The sequence below is a fragment of the Neovison vison genome, chromosome 10, assembly GCF_020171115.1.
Source record: "Neovison vison isolate M4711 chromosome 10, ASM_NN_V1, whole genome shotgun sequence".
Taxonomy (NCBI): domain Eukaryota; kingdom Metazoa; phylum Chordata; class Mammalia; order Carnivora; family Mustelidae; genus Neogale; species Neogale vison.
The window spans coordinates 54,421,449-54,439,734 of record NC_058100.1 but is presented as its reverse complement, the minus strand read 5'-3'; the positions used below and the strand labels follow the sequence as shown (position 1 = coordinate 54,439,734).

At 37.1% G+C, this 18,286-nt stretch overlaps 1 protein-coding gene across 3 annotated transcripts in view; it reads left to right on the top strand.

The window, feature by feature from the left end:
- RALGPS2 (Ral GEF with PH domain and SH3 binding motif 2) overlaps positions 1–18,286 on the top strand; it is a 159,291-nt gene that overhangs the window by 21,598 nt on the left and 119,407 nt on the right. For all 3 annotated transcript variants that reach the window (XM_044267335.1, XM_044267334.1, XM_044267333.1), the window contains exon 2: positions 14,344–14,490. In XM_044267335.1, coding sequence (XP_044123270.1) covers positions 14,434–14,490 — 57 coding nt within the window. In that variant the 5' untranslated portion in view covers positions 14,344–14,433. The remainder of the gene's footprint in view (positions 1–14,343; positions 14,491–18,286) is intronic.

Sequence of the window (18,286 nt, the reverse complement as noted above, 5' to 3'; positions counted from 1 at the left end):
GAAGGTTTCTTTGCTCTTAGAATGTATCTTTCTTCTTTACCTCTCTGAGCCTCAGTTTCCCAAGTTGAATATAATAATATTTACCTTGGACTGTTAAATGAAGAGCAGTGTTCCAGTCTCTGTAGCACCTCAATATTTATACAGGAAATTCTCTTCTTCTGGTCAATGAGTGGCCCAGGAAGATAGGCAGGAGTAAACATTTTCAGAGACCCACTTTGTTCAGTTCTGAATAATGGAAAACTATATTGTAAATTTACTAAAATGAGAAGATTTCTCCTAATCCTTCTGCTGAAGTTATTTTAAGGTGTATGTATAAGATACAGGTTGGCATGCAAATATTTGTGTTGGTATAGGCATCGCTACTTTTAAAAGGCCAGTGGGATTTTTACTGTTGGAGTACGTGATGCCTTTTTTGGCTAGTGACTTGCTGATAGAATGGATCTCTCTTTCACAAATTAACACTTGTGATTTTCACTGTTTTATGAATGACTTGACTAGTGTATGACATAATGATGATTTGTGATTTTGCTGAGCGCACATGTGTTACTAGTCCATCACGCTGTTGTCGAAAACTGACCTCCGTGCTTTGGAACCAAAATATAATGGGAAGAGAGTTTGGAATAAAGAGGACCGATAGCTTTATTGCTTTGACGGGCAGAGGAGGTTGCAGCAGGCTAAGGCCTTCAAAACTGCAAGCCTGCCTATAGGAAGAGGCTGGGGGGGTTATAGGGAAATCCAGAACCTAGCTGGTTTTGACAGGAATTGTGTATATGCCGCTGGCGCAGTTGATCATGTTTTCAGGATAGTGCCCAGAAGGGTAGAGGGGAGGTTTTCTGAAGAGAGGAAAAAGATTATTTAGTTTAAAATTGAGCCTTCTTGATGAAGCATTACTCCAGCCATTTTGATTTTTGTTCAAGTTTATGCTTTTAAGTGGTTTCAAGCCAGGAGGCATGTCTCTGTGGCATTGATGATGCTCTGCTTTTTTGTGTAGTAACTTTTGTTGCCAGTCCTGTTGATGCTTCCCAAGCCAACTCCTAGTGCTGGTGACCAAAGGGAAGCAAAAAGTAATAGTTTTAGGAAGAGGAATTTTGAACAGAGTAAAATGTAAGATTCTGTGGTGGCTTAAATTAATGGTACAAATCAGACTACTTTGCAATTTGTATGGCAGTGTAACAAGTGTAAATTATTTCACTATTTTTAGATTCATTAAAAGGCTTGTAGGAGTAAAAAAAAATTAGTTATACTTCAATGTGTTATATGCCATAGTAGAGTAGTCGTTTCGAATTTGGGGATTTTTCAGGGTTTCCTGGGACAGATTCCTCATAAACATCGAGGTTCTGTTACACTTGAAGACATCACAGTGGTATCTGTTTGTTGAGACTTCTGAATTCAGTAGGAATGACTAATGGTCTTTATGTGTGTGCAGTATAAATCATTCCTTCTGAATGAAACTTCTAAGATCATGTAAGTTAGTAGTCCATTTATAAGGACTCTGTCTTTTATTGCCTACAGGATAAAGTCCAGGCTTTTCTTTTTGCTGTAACAACCATTGCCCTTTATACCTGCTTCTTCAGATGCAGTTCCTCAAAGTTCTCCTCTCTCTTTTACATTTTGCCCTTTTAATTATACTGTGCTTAACGATTGGCAGTTTCCTAAATGCCAGTTTGGCAGTTCCCTAAATGCCATTGAGAAAGGATTTCACCCTTCCTGACCTTTGTACATGTTATCTCCTGTGTGTGTCCTTATTCACCTCATGAACTTCTATTAGAAGTGAAAATGGAGAGAAATCAGGTGTTTCACCCCCAGGTTTTCATAGTATTTAGACATTCCATTAGGGGTTCATTAGGGGGTGGGTAATTTGGTATTGTAGAAAGTGTCGAAGATTAGTGAACAGAAGACTTGAATTTAAGACCTACCTGTGCAATTAGTTGATTTTATGTGAGCTTGGCCATACAACCTCCCGTGAGATTGTTGTCTTCTGTAAAATCAGGGAATTGGAATATAATCGTGAATAAGCAAAGTTGCCTTTCCCCGCTCTTCCTTTTCTTTGTCTTTACTTCCATTTTTCTTACCTCCTCTTCTTTCTTTCTTGCATATTTGAAGACTATAACGGTTTCTACGACTTGCTAATAAATTATACAGCCATGATTTTTCAAGAGGGGGATGTAGGGCCTGCCCTGGGAGTAACATAAGGGAAAACTTGGGGATTTGAAATGTATCCTAAATTCGGATCTTCAAAGTACTTTCTGCCTCTTAAATAATAGTCATCTGTTTATTCTTTGTATTAATAACACGAGACAAAACATTTGGGATATATGTAGCTTAATTCTGAAAGGCTGTTCTTGAGACCATTTTGGCTCAAAAGTGACCACTAACGCCATCTGTTGGTGGGAAGAGTTGTACCTTTTTAAAATTAGATGTATAGTTTAGTTATCTGTGAAATTGTGTGGATTAAAGTAGGGTTCCCCCCTACTTTTTATGTTGAAATAATTTCAGACTGTCGGGTTTGGGGTTTTTTTTCTTTAAACATTTTGCCCTGTTTGCTTTATCATTTACTCATTTCTCCCATACATACACATGTCTATTTCTTGAAATATTTGAAATTAGTTTGCATACCTCATACCTCTTTACTTGACAATATTTCATTTGTATTTCTTTAAAACAAAATTATTCTTGAAGTAACCACAGTGAAGTTATCAAATTCAGGAAGCTGATACAGTACTTTAATCTGTAGTTAATACTCTGATTTTGTGAATTGTTCCGATATTTTAGAGCATTTACTGCCCTCCAGTACAGGCTCTTTAGTTGTCATGTCTCTGGAGTTTCCTTTAATTTGTAACAGTTCCTTAGCCTTTGTTTGTGCCTCATGAAATACTGAGATTTTTAAAAGAACGAATTCATAGAATGTTCCTCAGTTTATTTTTGTCCATTTCCTCGAGATCCGACTCAGGTTGTGCATCCCCAGCTCATACTCATACGTGCTGTGCCCTTCCCAGAATATCCCAGCAGAGCCCCATGATGTCAGTCTGTTCCTCGGTGGCGATGGTCATTTTGGTCTGCATGCTCAGGGTTGTCCTCTTTCTTCACACAGTGTAGCTACTTATTTTCCTCTTGCAACTTACATGCAGTCTGTAGGAAGACACGGTTTTTATTTTTTGTTTTAACGTTTTTCTAACGAAAATAATGTCTTTGTAGAAATTTAAAAATACACAGGTAAGCCAAAGTTAGGGAAAAATTGACTTGGAAAACTGGAGAGAGCTCCATTGTAGTACTTGTTGATGTAATCTCTGATGTACACTGTAATAATGACAATGACAGCCAGAAGGATTATACCTTAGGTACTGTTTGGCAGATTGTTTTACTCATTTAGCAGCATGCTGTGAGTATTTTCCCATGTGTCACCGAGTTTTCTTCCTTGATGTTTTAGAGACCATATTCCTTTGCCGTGGATCACTGTGTGCTGTTCAGCTTATTAGCCTTAACCTTTCAGGTACTGGAATCTCTCAGGTGTCCAGGCTATATAATTGCTCTTCTTTCTAGTTCTTGCTTTTTTCGTACAGCCTGAGGGAAACAGTGCTGTACTGTCAGCTCACGTGAAGTTTTCACTCCGACCATGGAGCCCTGACGGACTGTGCTGTTGTCACTTCCCCAGGGTGATGCTACCACTCTCCCAGTTACTCTTCTCTGACCATTTCCGGGCCTGCAGTGGTACACTTCTGCCAGATATATAAAGCTCTTTGGGATTCAGCTGGATTGTTTTCATGCTTTAATTGTTCATATTATATAATATGTTGGGTTTTTTGGTTTTTTCCAAAGGTGTGGTATTATGAGTTAAATGGACTTTCACGGGCTAGTGTCTGGAGCAGAGCATCTGGCTAAAATGCACACACACCCGCCAAAACCAAAAAGATACAAAGCAGAAATATCTGGAGCCAGACTAACTTTTTGCCTGTAACTTTCTTTCTGTTATCTGAATTCTAGTTTACCACCGCATACATTTTGGGCTAGGTTTCATGGGAGATCTCAGAGCGCTTATGTATTAGAATCACTTGGCAAATTATCTTCAGTGAACCTTCTCTGTTGGAGGTAGAGCAGAACCTTTAAGGTATTACTTAAGACTTCCCGTTAGTGTTCAGTCATTTGAAAATCTCTCATCAAGTATTTGGTTTTAGGCCAGTTAGGTACATGGAAATATAAGCTTTCTGTGTAGATATAGGCCAGTTAATAAATGGATCATCCCATTATTTCTACACTTCAGTACAAATGCAATAAAATCACATCTGAAAGCCTTAGGTGTGGAGTTTCTTTACTGACTTAAGGTAAAACCATTTTAATCTTAGTGTACTCTTTAAAGTAGCTTCATTTTTTTAAAGCCTTTATTTGGGAAATAATAGTTGCTATTTTATAGGTGGTGGGGTACATTTTATATGGGTCAGTTACTTTTCATTGCTTACTGTTAATATATGCACTCTACTTCAGGTAGCATAATAAGGTGGCATTGTGATAGGTGAAACAGTTTTCTGCTATCTTTACCTTTTTCCTTTTAAGATCTTAGTTTAGTTTGTTTTGAAAATAATCTTTCTTCAGATTCTCATATACATCTTGAGTATGTACCTAAAATATTTAGAAATAAAATATATGCCTAGAAAAAATATAAAGGTACCTAACTTAAACAATAGTTTGGTAAGCGATCTAGCAGGTAGTCTTCTGGGAAATGGTTTAGTTCTTTTGACATGAGACTTCAAATGTGTGGATTAATTTAGACATTATCAGGTTTTTTTTGTTGTTGTTTTTTGTTTTTTTTAGCAATGTGGGTGGTGTGAAATTGCTAAACCTGTCATTGTGGTTGGCTTACAGTGATTGAAGTTTCTTCAGAATTTGTCTTTTTCTCCCTTAGTTTGGTGTGTTCTTACCGTATGAATTGCTGTCATTTAAAAAAAAAAATGCTTGCTACCCCTTTGATTAAGAATGAATTGTAGCGGGACACCTGGGTGGCTCAGTGAGTTAAAGCCTCTGCCTTCGGCTCAGGTCATGATCCCAGGGTCCTGGAATCGAGCCCCGCATTGGGCTCTCTGCTCTGTGGGGAGCCTCCTTCCCCCTCTCTCTCTGCCCGCCTATCTGCCTACTTGTGATCTCTGTCTCTCAAATAAATAAATAAAATCTTAAAAAAAAAAAAAGGAATGAATTGTAGCTTAGAATTTTTTTGTTACTTAGTCTATAATACTAGGAATAGATGGAATAATTTCAAGTTGTGTGCTTTTGAATGAATTTATAAAATAATTTAGGACATTTGTGTGTAATCTACACTTACGAATTACTTTCTCGAGACCCCTCATCATTAAATTCCATGGCTTTGTATTATTGCAGCATATTCGTATGGTTTTTTGTGCTGAGAGATATAATTATTATTAGTTAACATGTTTATACATTTAGAATTTCTAAGAAATGAATATATTTTTAAATAATGTTTTTAATCATTTGGTAAATTTCTTTTCCAGTGTACTTATGTCTTTCAAAATGGTTCATTTAGAGGAATAGTTTACTCTTTTTGATCCATTGATTTATATTGTAACTTTAACATGCTTCTGGAATTTAGAAGTAGAAGAAGGGCTCTTAGAGGTGTGCCTAATCCTCTCCTTCTTTTCCTTTTTTAAAAATTTTATTTATTTTTTATTGACCTATAATGTGTTATTAGTCCCAGGGGTACAGGTCTGTGAGTTGTTAGGCTTACACACTTCACAGCACTCACCATAGCACATAACCCTCCCCAGCGTCCATAACCCAAACACCCTCTCCGTAGCCCCCTCCTCCCGGCAACCCTCAGTTCTTTTTTTCTTTTTTAAGCCACATCACTGATAGATGGACTTGGAGCCTCTGCTTAAATATTAGCAAAGTTCCTTTTCCAAGGCCTTATAGCTGGCTGATAATGCCTAGACCAGGGTTTGAACCCATGGCTTTCTAACTCCAAAGTCTGTGTTCTTTCCATTATACTATACTATTTCTAGATGCATGGAATTCCTATGATTCTTTTAATTCTTACAAAATCTCTGTGAGATATATTTTGCCATCTCTTGTTTAAAAATGAAAAAACCAAAGTTCAGAGATTAACCCAGCATAATACACCTTGTTTAAGTCCTAGAATTTAGTATTCCACATCTCACGATTTTACCCCTGAACTGCCTTCTCTGTTGCTTGCTTGGTCCTGCAGTGGGGGAGGGAAGTTATGGGAGGGCCTTGCTCATGAATTGACAGGACTTGCATTAACTTTTTGTTAATGTCCTCTGAGATTTGCCATCTCTGTGGCAACAGGGATTCTGGTGCTGGTAAGATGGTAAGATGAAGATGACTGATGTGAGGGGGACCATGTGAACATGGGAGAGCTTGTACAAGAGAAGACTTAGAAGAGGGTCCTGGAGAGCAGAGATTGGAAATGCTTGGGTAGGGAAGGGGCCTGCACACCACTTCGATACTTTGCTGGTTTTGGCAAAAGGTGGAAGAGTGTTGTTTACTACTCACCTTCCCTAAGACCCAGTGGCATACCTCTGGCATATTAAGCCTTGGAATATACTGGTTTTAGTTTTCTAAGCTCAGTTCCCTACTTAGATAGCTTTCATGATTGCTAGGGCCTGTCCTCACTTCTTCAGCCCTTTCCAGAGTTAAGCGTGAGGGTTCTGCTAAGCCAGCAGGCGAGCACTCCATGCTGTACCTCCTCTCATTTGCACCTTTGTTTATGGTGTTCTTACTTCTCCTTTCTTCCAACCCTTTAGCTTGTCTGTCTTTTTAAACCCAAACATGATTTCATCCTGTAGAAATTCCATGACTTTTGAGCTGAATAGAAGTATAACAGGTAGTAGTATTCTGATAGCTTCATTTCCCGTTCTATCCCGCTCTAGCCATAATGAACTTGCTTAGAGTAGGAACAACCTTTCAGGTTCCCTTTTCTGTTTCCCTCCTTCCCTTATTTTGTTTCCCTCCTCTTCCTTCTCCCCCCATCTTTCCTTTCTCTCTTCCGTACCCTCCTCCTCTATCCGGTTTTTTCCCCTATCTGTCCATTTATCAGTTCATCTCTTTTCTGTCTTTTGTTTTTCCCCTCCATCCTCCCTTTTATCCTCCTTCCAGCTGTCTGTCCCTACTGTGTTAGTGATCACCTACCCTCTGAACTCTAAAAATGGGATATAATGAACCTGTGAACCTTCATAGGTTCATTTTGATGATTGAGTGATTTTTTTTTAATGAAAAGTACTCAAAGCCTATGAAGTAATAAGCACTCCTGGATGTTATCCTTTGTGGTTGTTGTACTGATTTGTGTATTCCAATTTAAATAAATGATAGGACCTGCTGTAAAGGGGGATATAGTTTTCCTTTTTTTACATAAAAGTAGATAATTATTTTTAAAAAGTAGTTATAGGAGTTAGTTTTGAACTTGTAAATACTTTGACAGTCATCCAAAAATATCAATTGTATTAACAATCATGATTAAGATAATTATTTCTACTTTGAGAAAAATTATTTTCTCATGTTTTACATTTTTTAAAAAATTTTTATTTATTTGAGAGAGAGCATGAGAAGGGAGAGGGTCAGAGGGAGAAGCAGACTCCCCATGGACCTGGGGGCCTGATGTGGGACTCAATCCCAGGACTCCAGGATCAGGACCTGAGCTGAAGGCAGTCGCTTAACCAACTGAGCCACCCAGGCGCCCCTCATGTTTTACATTTTTAATTGCTTGCCATATGGACGAATTTTTTGGTAAATTCTTAGCCTAAAAGTGTCTTCGCCGTCTCTTGAATGAGAATTTAGCTGGGTGGGGAATTCTAGGTTGATGGTTATTTTCTCTAAGTACTTTGAAGATATTTTCTTTTCTTCTGTATGCATTATTTTTGTTGAGAAGCTTTCCATATAATTTTGTTCCTATGTAAGTAAATTGTGTTATTCCACTTGCTTTTAAAACAAATACTCTCCAGTTTAGACTGACATATGTAGAATATGACTTTCTTTATTTTTCTTGCTCAAGACTTGTGATTCCTGAATAAGAAGAGTTTGTCTTTCACATGTTCTGGGAACTTCTCAGCCTTTATCTCTTTAAATACTGCCTTTTACTGTCTTTCCTCCTCTAGAACTTCTCTTAGATTGTGTTAAATCTTACTATTCTGTTTTTCATTTCTCTTGATCTCTACACATTTTCTGTATCAGTAACTCTTTGTACAGAATTTTCGCATGAATTCTTCTGCTTCACAAATTCTATTCAGTTGTGTTTAATCTGATGCTTAATTCTCCAGTGACTATATTTTTCTTCTTTAAAAATTTATTTTTATTTTTTTTTCCTAACAAATGTTTGTCTTGCACTATTTTTAAAAAAAGATTTTATTTATTTGCCAGAGAGAAAAAGAGAAGGAGTACAAGCAGGGGGAGTGGCAGGCAGAGGGAGAAGCAGGTTCCCTGCTGAGCAAGGAGCCTGATGCAGGACTCGATTCTAGGAGGCTGGGATCATGACCCTTGCCAGAGGCAGGTGCTTAACTAACTGAGCCACCCAGCAGGTGTCCCTGTCTTGCATTCTTCATAACATCTTGTTGTGTTTTCAGTTTTTTCTTTTAAGGTTCCTGATTTTAATCTCTCCTATTTTATAGCTCATCTTAAGTTCTCAAAATGTAATCCTAATAATTGTTGTGTTTCCCACTTTTACTTGTAATGTGTTGTTTGCTTATAGAGTTGGTAAATTTTTATTTTGATCTTGCTAGTGGGGCTTTATTTGAGGGAATCACATACTGCCTTTTTGTTCCCTCCATCTGCCTTGAGTTCCAGGAGTCTGGCTTGTGAACATATTTTTGTGGATTTCTTGTCTGAAAGGTCTTGAACCATGCTGATAGTATAAATTCACATTGTGTGTCTGCTGGAGTCTTTAGGATTACAGATTGTCATTTTGTAGACCAATTTGTGGTCACTCTCCTCTAGTCTTAATGTTAAATTCAGGACAAGACTGATAAGCGTCTTTATCTTACACCAGTATCCATCCATCCATCCATCCATCCACCCTCCCTCCCTCCCTCCCTCCTTCTGTTTCTCTTTATTTCTTTCTTCCTTTCTTTGACCATTTTACATTGATGGGGTAGACCATCAATATGTTTGGCTTTATTCTAGGTAAAAGTATGGTTGTGTAGGGTGGAAAGGAAAGGATGTGTCTCAATTCTGTTCTCATCTCTTGGTTGCCTTTTCTATCCAATTGGGATCAAAATTTAACCTACAATTCCTACATTTCTTTTGTATTACAAAGATTTTTTTTAAAGATTTTATTTATTTATTTGAGAGAGACAGCTCACAAGTGGGGGGAGGGGCAGAGGAAAGGGGAGAAGAAGACTCCCCATGAACAGGGAGCCCTGGGACGGGCTCTGAGACCCTCACCTGAGCAAAAATCTCAGGACCATGACCTGAGCTTAAGGCAGACACTTAACCCAGTGAGTCACCCAGGTGCCCCAGCATTTTTATATTATTTATTAGATGTATTGCTGGAAGTAGAAATCCTCCTGATATTCTTTTAAAATGTGTGTAGTATTGTATGTATTGATTATTTTTTGATTGCCATTCACCCTATACTTTAATTGGGCATGTATATAATGTCTTGTGAATGACTGCTTTATTCATTCACTCTTTTATTTATTTCTTGTTTTTTAAGATTTTATGTATTTGACAGAGATCACAAGTAGGCAGAGAGGCAGGCAGAGAGAGAGAGGAGGAAGCAGTGTAAGCAGAGAGCCCGATGCGGGACTCAATCCGATCCCAGGACCCGGAGATCACAACCTGAGCCGAAGGCAGAGGCTGAACCCACTGAGCCACCCAGACACCCTCACTCACTCTTTTAACAGATACTTATTAAGTAGGTAATTGAGGTCAAGTATTGTGTTCATGTTCCTGAGTGAAAAGATAAAAAATAATGGTTTTTCTGTCATGTTTTGTTTTAAATACGGGTTTTTAATATCTAGGAATTTTAAATGCATTAGTGGAATACACAAATAAATCAGTGGGAAAAGATGGCATTAGAATTTTGACAAAAGAACAGTGGAAGCAGAGAGGCAGGAGGCTAATGAGAACTCTTCAGGAAGCCGTGGGGGTCTCATACAACCCTGGGTGTACATCAGAACCTTTTTCTTTTTCATTTCTTTTGTTAACTTGAACTTTTTAAGGATGGAAAACAGATATAATCTTGCTTAGTGTTAACACTGGGGAGGCGGGAAGCACCAGACTCCCTGCTGAGCACGGAACCTGATGCAGGGTTCCATGTGGGGCTTGGTCCCAGGACCCTGAGATCATGACGTGGGCAGAAGGCAGATGCTTAACCGAGTCACCTAGGTGGCCTCAGGCTGTTTAAATCTTTGGGCCTTTCCCAAGTGTCAGGTAAAATATGTCTTTAATACTTACTTAAAAATAAATGTTAAAGGAGAACAAGTTCTATAAGAAATTTTAAATATTGAACTGCAATTATGGTGTTTTAATATTAACCTGTTTTTTTCTCATGAAAGTTATAAGAATATTATTAATTAGAAGATGTAGTTTCTGTTGTTGAACCTGTTGCTTCTATTTTCACCTTTCTTACAGTTGTCCATTTGAGTTTCTTAATGTGGTTGTTTGTAAGGGCGTTAAAGTGGTTCTCACTTTTGTAAATAGTGCTTAAAATAGCTGTATTTTTCTCTTTCTCCAGAGTTTTCATAAGGGGAACTTCTAGGACTAAGTTTTTAAGCAGTTTTTAAGCATGTCAATTCTGTATTGTCTGGATGTTTCCAAAGAAATTGCTCTGATTAATTGCATTTCACTACCATTTCCCTTATGGTTGCTTAACTCTTTTACAGTATGTCTTAAAAAACTATTAAATTTCTTTAGCATAATATTCCTAATGATGATAGCATAATTTATTTTAGAAAAGAATATATAACTACTGCTATGAAATGAGGTTAATCAGTGAGAAGTTGACACTTTGACTTTAATCCTTTGTTCATTTGGTTAAAAAGTACTGGTTTCTGGTGTGATTCTCATTGAGAAGGTGAGATGTTCAGGAGACTGAATAAGCCTGCAATTTAATAATCTAGTTCTATGACTTCAAGAAAGGAACTAAATCTACACATTTCAGATTTCCTGTTTGGGGATTATATCGCTTGGAGAGAAGAAATATCCTTGGTTTTGGAATATAATTGCTTAGAAAGAAGCAATATGCTTGTTTTAGGATTTAAACCCAAAAGAGATTAACTGTCTGTAGAAGTTTTCAGAAGAGAATAAGTAAGAAATAATTTAATTAAGAAAAGAGCTGTTGTGATGTTGGTAATTATGAATGATCGTGCCATTCATAGCACTAAGAAAAACATGTATTTATATTTAATTTGAACTTTCCTGTGTGCAAAGCACAGAAAGCTCCCGAAGTACATACTAAAAAATAAACCCATTTCTTCCTCCAAGGACTTAGTGTTTTAATGGTATCATATGAGGATTGTTATTCTTCAGCAGTATTAAATACTGTTGACATCTAGTGCATTTATAAATAGTTCTGAATATGATTTTCTTTAAGATATGCTTTGCTGTAATTACTGCTTTTTTTTTTCTTACATGTAATGGGTTTTAATATAACCTTAATATTTATGCACTATTTGAGTGGCATTTTAATTAAAACCAGGCAGAGGAAATTTAATTCTTTACTTACAGTTTAAAATGTGTAATGTCTTGGGCACCCAGATGGCTCAGTTGGTTGAGCGACTGCCTTCAGCTCAGGTCATGATCCTAGAGTCCCCCTGTTCAGCATGAGGTCTCCTACCTCACTCTGACTTTCCCCCTCTCATGCTCTCAAATCTCTCTCTCTCTCTCAAATAAGTAAATCTTTTTAAACAAGACTGCTTTTTTAAAAAAAAAATGTGTAATGTCATATAGTTCAGAAATACGTAATTTTTATTCCTGATCTGTATTACCTCATTTTCAGTAAATAATAGTTATATATATATATATATATATATTTTTTTTTTGAAGCATAGTTTTTTAAAGAATGTTTTTCCTTTAAAAATTTAATTAAAATCTTTTTCTTAACACTAGGGGGCACTCTTGACTTACGGATTCATATCTAAATGAATATGCATAGACTGGAATGAAATGAAACTGTTTGAAACCATGTCATTAATAACTGAGTGGCTTCAGAGAGAATTTGGATTATCAAGCTCATTTTATATAGCAGTGTAAATATAAGTTGATCCTTAATAGTGTCATAAGGATAATGAAGCTTACTAAATGAAATGCTGTAGATTAGAGGAAATTAAAGTATTTCTGTGCTTTTGCATTGATTTTCTAAATGAATCTAAATGGTTTAAAAAAAAACATTATTTCTAATATATTTCTCATTTAAAAAAGAGTCTAGCATCATGTTTTACTCTTAGCAGGTACTTAGAGTATATCTGAAGAAATGAATATTAATTTAAGATGTGACTAAAGGCTGCAGTCATTAGTAATAATTTTTAAGCATTTGAAAACGAGCAACATGTTTTGCTACATTCAGGAAACATTTTAGGCATTTTCATTCACTGTATTTGCAATTCGGATTTTGGAGACCTCCATCAACATACATTTTGCCAGAGGTATATTAAGGTTTTTGTCTTCTTTAATTTGAAGACTCTGTGGAATTTCAGCTTTGTGTGGTTTAAGTAGATAAAATCTGCAAGGTCATTATTGTGCCCTTACCACATGTTAGCACTGTTTTGTGGGCTTTGTATATATATTCATTTCTCCTCACTCCAACTCTGGGAGGTAGGTACTTACTGTTACTTTTAATAGATAAGGAAACTGAGCCCGGAAGAGTTAACTGTTTGCTGGGTTCAGACTTAGGCAGTATTGTTCCTGAGTCTTCTAAATCACTCTCCTATATTGCTTCTCCAGAGAGAGGAAACTTAGCATCAAGAGAACTACTATTGCTATTTCAGATTCGTTTTTAAAGTTGGTAGAATTTAATGTACCTAATTTATGGGCATTTCTCATTTCTCTTATACGAAAGGGTTCTTGAAATTAAAAGTTGGAAAGGGGCCCTGAGTCCCTTTGCTCATGTCATTTTACAGAGAGGAGGAAATTCCATCCTAGAAAGGTGAAGTTACCAACATAGTGCTATACAACAGGTTACTTGTGGAAAACACAAGTAAATACTCTGACTTACAGTATAGTGGAAAGAAATGTGGTGTTGTGGAAATAATATCTGACTAGAATTTCAGATGGCTTCAATTTTATTCTTGGCTCTTCATTTACTGGCAGAGGCTCTGGTTCCTTGTGTTATGTGAACATTAAAAATGTCCTCCTTAAGGGGCGCCTGGGTGGCTCAGTGGGTTAAGCCGCTGCCTTCGGCTCAGGTCATGATCTTGGGGTCCTGGGATCGAGTCCCGCATTGGGCTTTCTGCTCAGCAGGGAGTCTGCTTCCTCCTCTCTCTTTCTCTACCTGCCTCTCTGCCTACTTGTGATCTCCCTCTGTCAAATAAATAAATAAAATCTTTAAAAAAAAAAAATGTCCTCCTTAATTTAGTCTTACTGGCAGTTGTGAAGATCAGTGAGATAATGATTGAAGATACTCGATAAACTTTAAAACTCTGTACAAATAAACATACTGTGGTCACTGTATGACACGTTTCATATTTTATTATCAGTTATTTGTTTTGTCTTCATAAACCAGTTTATCAGCAATGGTACACTTACTGTTGTCGCTTATAGATGTCATTTATTTATTTATTTAAGATTTTATTTATTTGACAGAGAGAGATCACAAGTAGACAGAGAGGCAGGGAGAGAGAGAGGGAAGCAGGCTCCCTGCTGAGCAGAGAGCCCGATGCAGGACTCGATCCCAGGACCCTGAGATCATGACCTGAGCCGAAGGCAGCGGCTTAACCCACTGAGTCACCCAGGTGCCCCTATAGATGTCATTTAGATCCTGCAAGATTTCTTCGAGTTACGCCGTGTGTTACTCTGCCGCGTGTTGTCTTACACTTTTTATTTACTAAGAACTAAAAAAAGTTACTGAATTTTTCTCACAATAAGTGAAAAATTATACTTCTGCTTTACTGATGGAGAACATAGCAGTAACATGTTTTGAGCATGTTTTGAGCAGTAGCATGTTTTGAGCGCATTGGGTGTTTCTGACCATTTGAAAAGAGCATCTAAGATGGTCCTTGAGCTGAATTTAGTAATTTAGCTGAAATAAAAAATAGATTTCAGTAAAGTTTTTTATTTCTTGGCAAGTTCTCAATACAGTGTTTTATTTCTTGGCGTGGTGATAAGCATGGATTTGCTGTTTGAAACTTCCAATAAGACATAGGTTTAACATTTTCTGTTTATTTTTTACAGGAATAATAATGTATTTGTGGCCTTGGACATTGAAGCAGTCAGTCTTCTGTTGCTGTTAACATAGCGTTAAGGACTGATGTTGTGGGAAGCATGGACCTGATGAACGGGCAGGCAAGCAATGTTAATATTGCTGCTGTTGCTTCCGAGGTAAGACATTTGAGAAGGTTAGCTGCAGAGTTTCTTACCTGACATTCTAATTTTTTAAGTATTATGGTTGGTCACAGATTTAAATCAGAACTTGAGAAGAAGAGCTATAAATTGTTTAGTTTTAAAAAACTTTTAATTATGCCATTCACACATTTACTGTACATCTAGAAATTTAATTACTCCTCATCCATTTAAGATACTTGACAAATAATGATTACTTAAAACTTTTTCTTGAGTTTAGTTTTAAAGGATACATAGAATGTCTTTTTAGCGTGTTTTTACATTACATGAACCTTGAGGCCAATAGTACAAGTGAGAATGAAAGATTCTTTTATTAAAATCACATAATTTTGAAACCATCTAGATTCTTGATTTGAGGCTTGTTGAAAGAGTCAAAAACCATTACTGAAATGTTGGAAGGGATGTGGCTTAGAGTGTAAAAGATGGAGGTGAAGACTGAGCTAGATGCCCATTGCTCTGGTTAACGTGCTGTGATTTTACTTGTGCTTCCTATTTTTTTTTCTTTTTTTGTTTTGTCTTTAAATTCAGGGTACTTGCCTGCTTTCCTTAGTAACTTTAGTGTAGCTCCTATATTTCTCCTCTATTTTTCTCTTGCAATAGAGGATGAGAATAATGTCTGTGACCTTTTACTTCCTTAGTCTCAAAGTTCATTAATAACTTCCAACTCCATTTTGCTCCAGCCAGTTACTGAGGCCTTGGTAGCAATGAAAATAGTCTAAGTCTATGGTTTTGATGATTCTTCTTATGCTGGTGATTTCTTTATTTCTATCTCTAGCTCTGGCTTCCATCATACATTTTTATTAAACATTTCTGATGGACCGGACATTTTATGTATAATATGAACAAAATGAAGTTACTCATTACTGTTCTGCTGTGCACCCTGTAAAGAAAATAATGCAGCCCCTTTCTCTGACTTCTGTTAATAGCATCACCGTGTCCCATCACTGTCTGTCTCATCACTGTTTCCCTGCCATCTGAGTTTAATCTTTAGATTTCCCCTTTGTGCACCACAGCCGTTTGCTCATCCCAGCGGGGAGAGCACACTGGCAGAAGTTAGAGCCTTCTGTAATGTTATCATGGAAGCGACAGCCCATTATCTCTGTCATGTTCTGTTGGTCACAGTCCTGCCCACACCCAAGTGGAGGGAATCACACAAAGATGTGAGTGCCAGGAGACAGAGACCATCCCTTGGCAGCCGTCTGAGAGCCTGTCCGGACCTCATCGCTAGGATCCAGTCCTTTTCTCCTTATTTCTTCCAGTGCCATCTGAGTTTGGCCATTATTTCTTGTTTACATTATTGCAGCAGGCTTTTAGTTTGATCATGTACTTCCATTCTCTGTTGGTTTTGGTTCATTTGACTGTAATTCAATTTTAATATTCTTTTTTTTTTTTTTAAAGATTTTATTTATTTATTTGAGAAAGAGAGACAGTGAGAGAGAGCATGAGCAAGGACAAGGTCAGAGGGAGAAGCAGACTCCGCATGGAGCTGGGAGCCCGATGCGGGACCAGATCCCAGGACTCCGGGATCATGACCTGAGCCGAAGGCAGTCGTCCAACCAACTGAGCCACCCAGGCGTCCCTTTTAATATTCTTAAAATACAGCTCTTAAGCTTTATTGTATCCCCAGACTGTCTGTGGTTCCCCTTTGCCTACTAATGAAATACAAATGGCCCTAAACTTTTTATTCAAGACTTCTTGCCAAAGTGACTCTAAATTTTCTTTTTAATCAGTTTAACCCCCACTAATTATTGACTTGAAATTTCATTCTAATGAAGGAATACTCCATCTTGCTGATATTTGTATAGACCATTGTTTTCTCCTACTTTTGTTACAGTTTTCTCTGTATCAGTTTTTCTACATGGCATTTCTCTTCTCACTCCAACGTGCCCCTCCTTCTCTGCACAAAAAATGAGACTTGGCTGTCTTTCAAACCTATTTCAAATGCTACGCTTCCAGCAGAGTCTTTTCCTGATCCCCTAAACAGATAGCTTGCCTATTTTGAAACTATCAGTTAAAAAAAAAACCCACTTGTAAAATAATTTTTTCCATAAATTTATACATTGCTTTTCTTTCTCCTTGAGAAAGGGATTATATTACATGTTTCTATAGATGTCTAATATTATATGTATGTTTACCTGGGTATTTTTATAACCGTATTTTTTTAATATGTTAAATGTGTGTGTGTGTGTATGGCATTTATAACTATATATCCTGAAACATTTGGTCTAGTATTATAGGAAACAGTATATAATTATTTGTTAAATAAAATAGATCATTTTACTTCTGTAAAAAAAATCTGTTACCTTTCTTAAGAAGGTAAATGGACTAACATCAGGCCTCAGAGTAGTATAATTTAGTACTTGGTAAGTGGACAAAAAGGCTGTCTTTTAAATTTTTCTACACTGTGGCAAGAAAGTAAAACTAAAAATACATATTTTCACTTTCTCTTAAAATACAGACCTATTAACATATCAAAATGCAAATGTCCCGTAAATCTGATAAGCTTACAGAATGGATAAAATACTTGATCTGGGTGATGGACTTCCCTGTCTCAGTAGCTTTATATTTAACTTGTACTAGAAGCTCCTGACATCAGAAGTTGGAGTGAATTTGTTTTTCAGCTGTTGAGAAGTGTCAGTGGTTTTTAGTCTTGTCTTGAATAAAGAATTACTATTATTCCCTTAGTGGACATTACGTGTAAGTACTGTGTAGCTTATCAGTACCAGCTTATTTATTGGTATTGGGGAGGCAGATGGAAGTATCTGGCTCATAATTTCTTAAGCCTCTCCTAACAACTTACAAGAAAGAAAAAAGGAAAGTGATAACTTGTTTTGATAAGTAATGAAATTGCCATTGTGATTTGCTGATTTTTCTTGAATGAGTTAAAAACTTGGAGAAAGTTATGTTTAAAGTTAATGTCTTTACTTGACAGAATGTATTTAGTTATTTGGTCAGAAACTGATGTCTGATGTTAAGTTGATACATGTTAAATGTGTCTGATAGTGTTAAACTGATGTTTAACATCATGAATAAATTTCTAAATTAGTTTTGGGATATAAAATAATGTTGACATAAGCTAGCCATAATTACAGAGAATAAACACGTGGAATAAAATAACTACGTATAAAATCTGATTACGGGACTTTGGGTTTCTGCTCATATATGTAAAAGAGGTTGGAATTCATCATTATTGGCTTCATAACCTGGAAAAAACTAAACAAACTGAAACTCAGTAACTCTTCTTAGCTCTGTCAGAAAATTGATGTCATAGAGAGACTGACAGTGATGACTCAAAAACTGGAGGGAAAGGCAAGTAAAGATTTAGTTTACCAGGAGAAGAAATCACTGAAGCCAGAAATGGGTAGGAACACTTAAGCTATAGTTGAGAAATTGTGGGAGGCTATGGTGTGGACACCTTGAAGTTAGAAACTCCGTTCCCCCAGCCCCTACTTTTGTGTTTTACCTCTAGAAGCTCTGCCAGGTTCTCACAGTGAAGATCAGAGAAAAAGCCCTTAATGTTTCTAGCAGGGGGAGGGGAAAATAATCATTTTGAAAGTGCCCAGTGCATTGTGTTCTCCCCGACCTCAAGAGAAACCACTTCACCAGAGCCTGATCTGTTTGGAGGATGAGCAGTACCCAACTCCAGCCCCCTCCAGCCTTTCTTTCTCACTTTTTTGGGGATTGGCAGTGGCTATTGGGTATTGAGAGGTATTTGAGGGCACAGGCCAATTAAAAGACCTGACTATAGGGGGCGCCTGGGTGGCTCAGTGGGTTA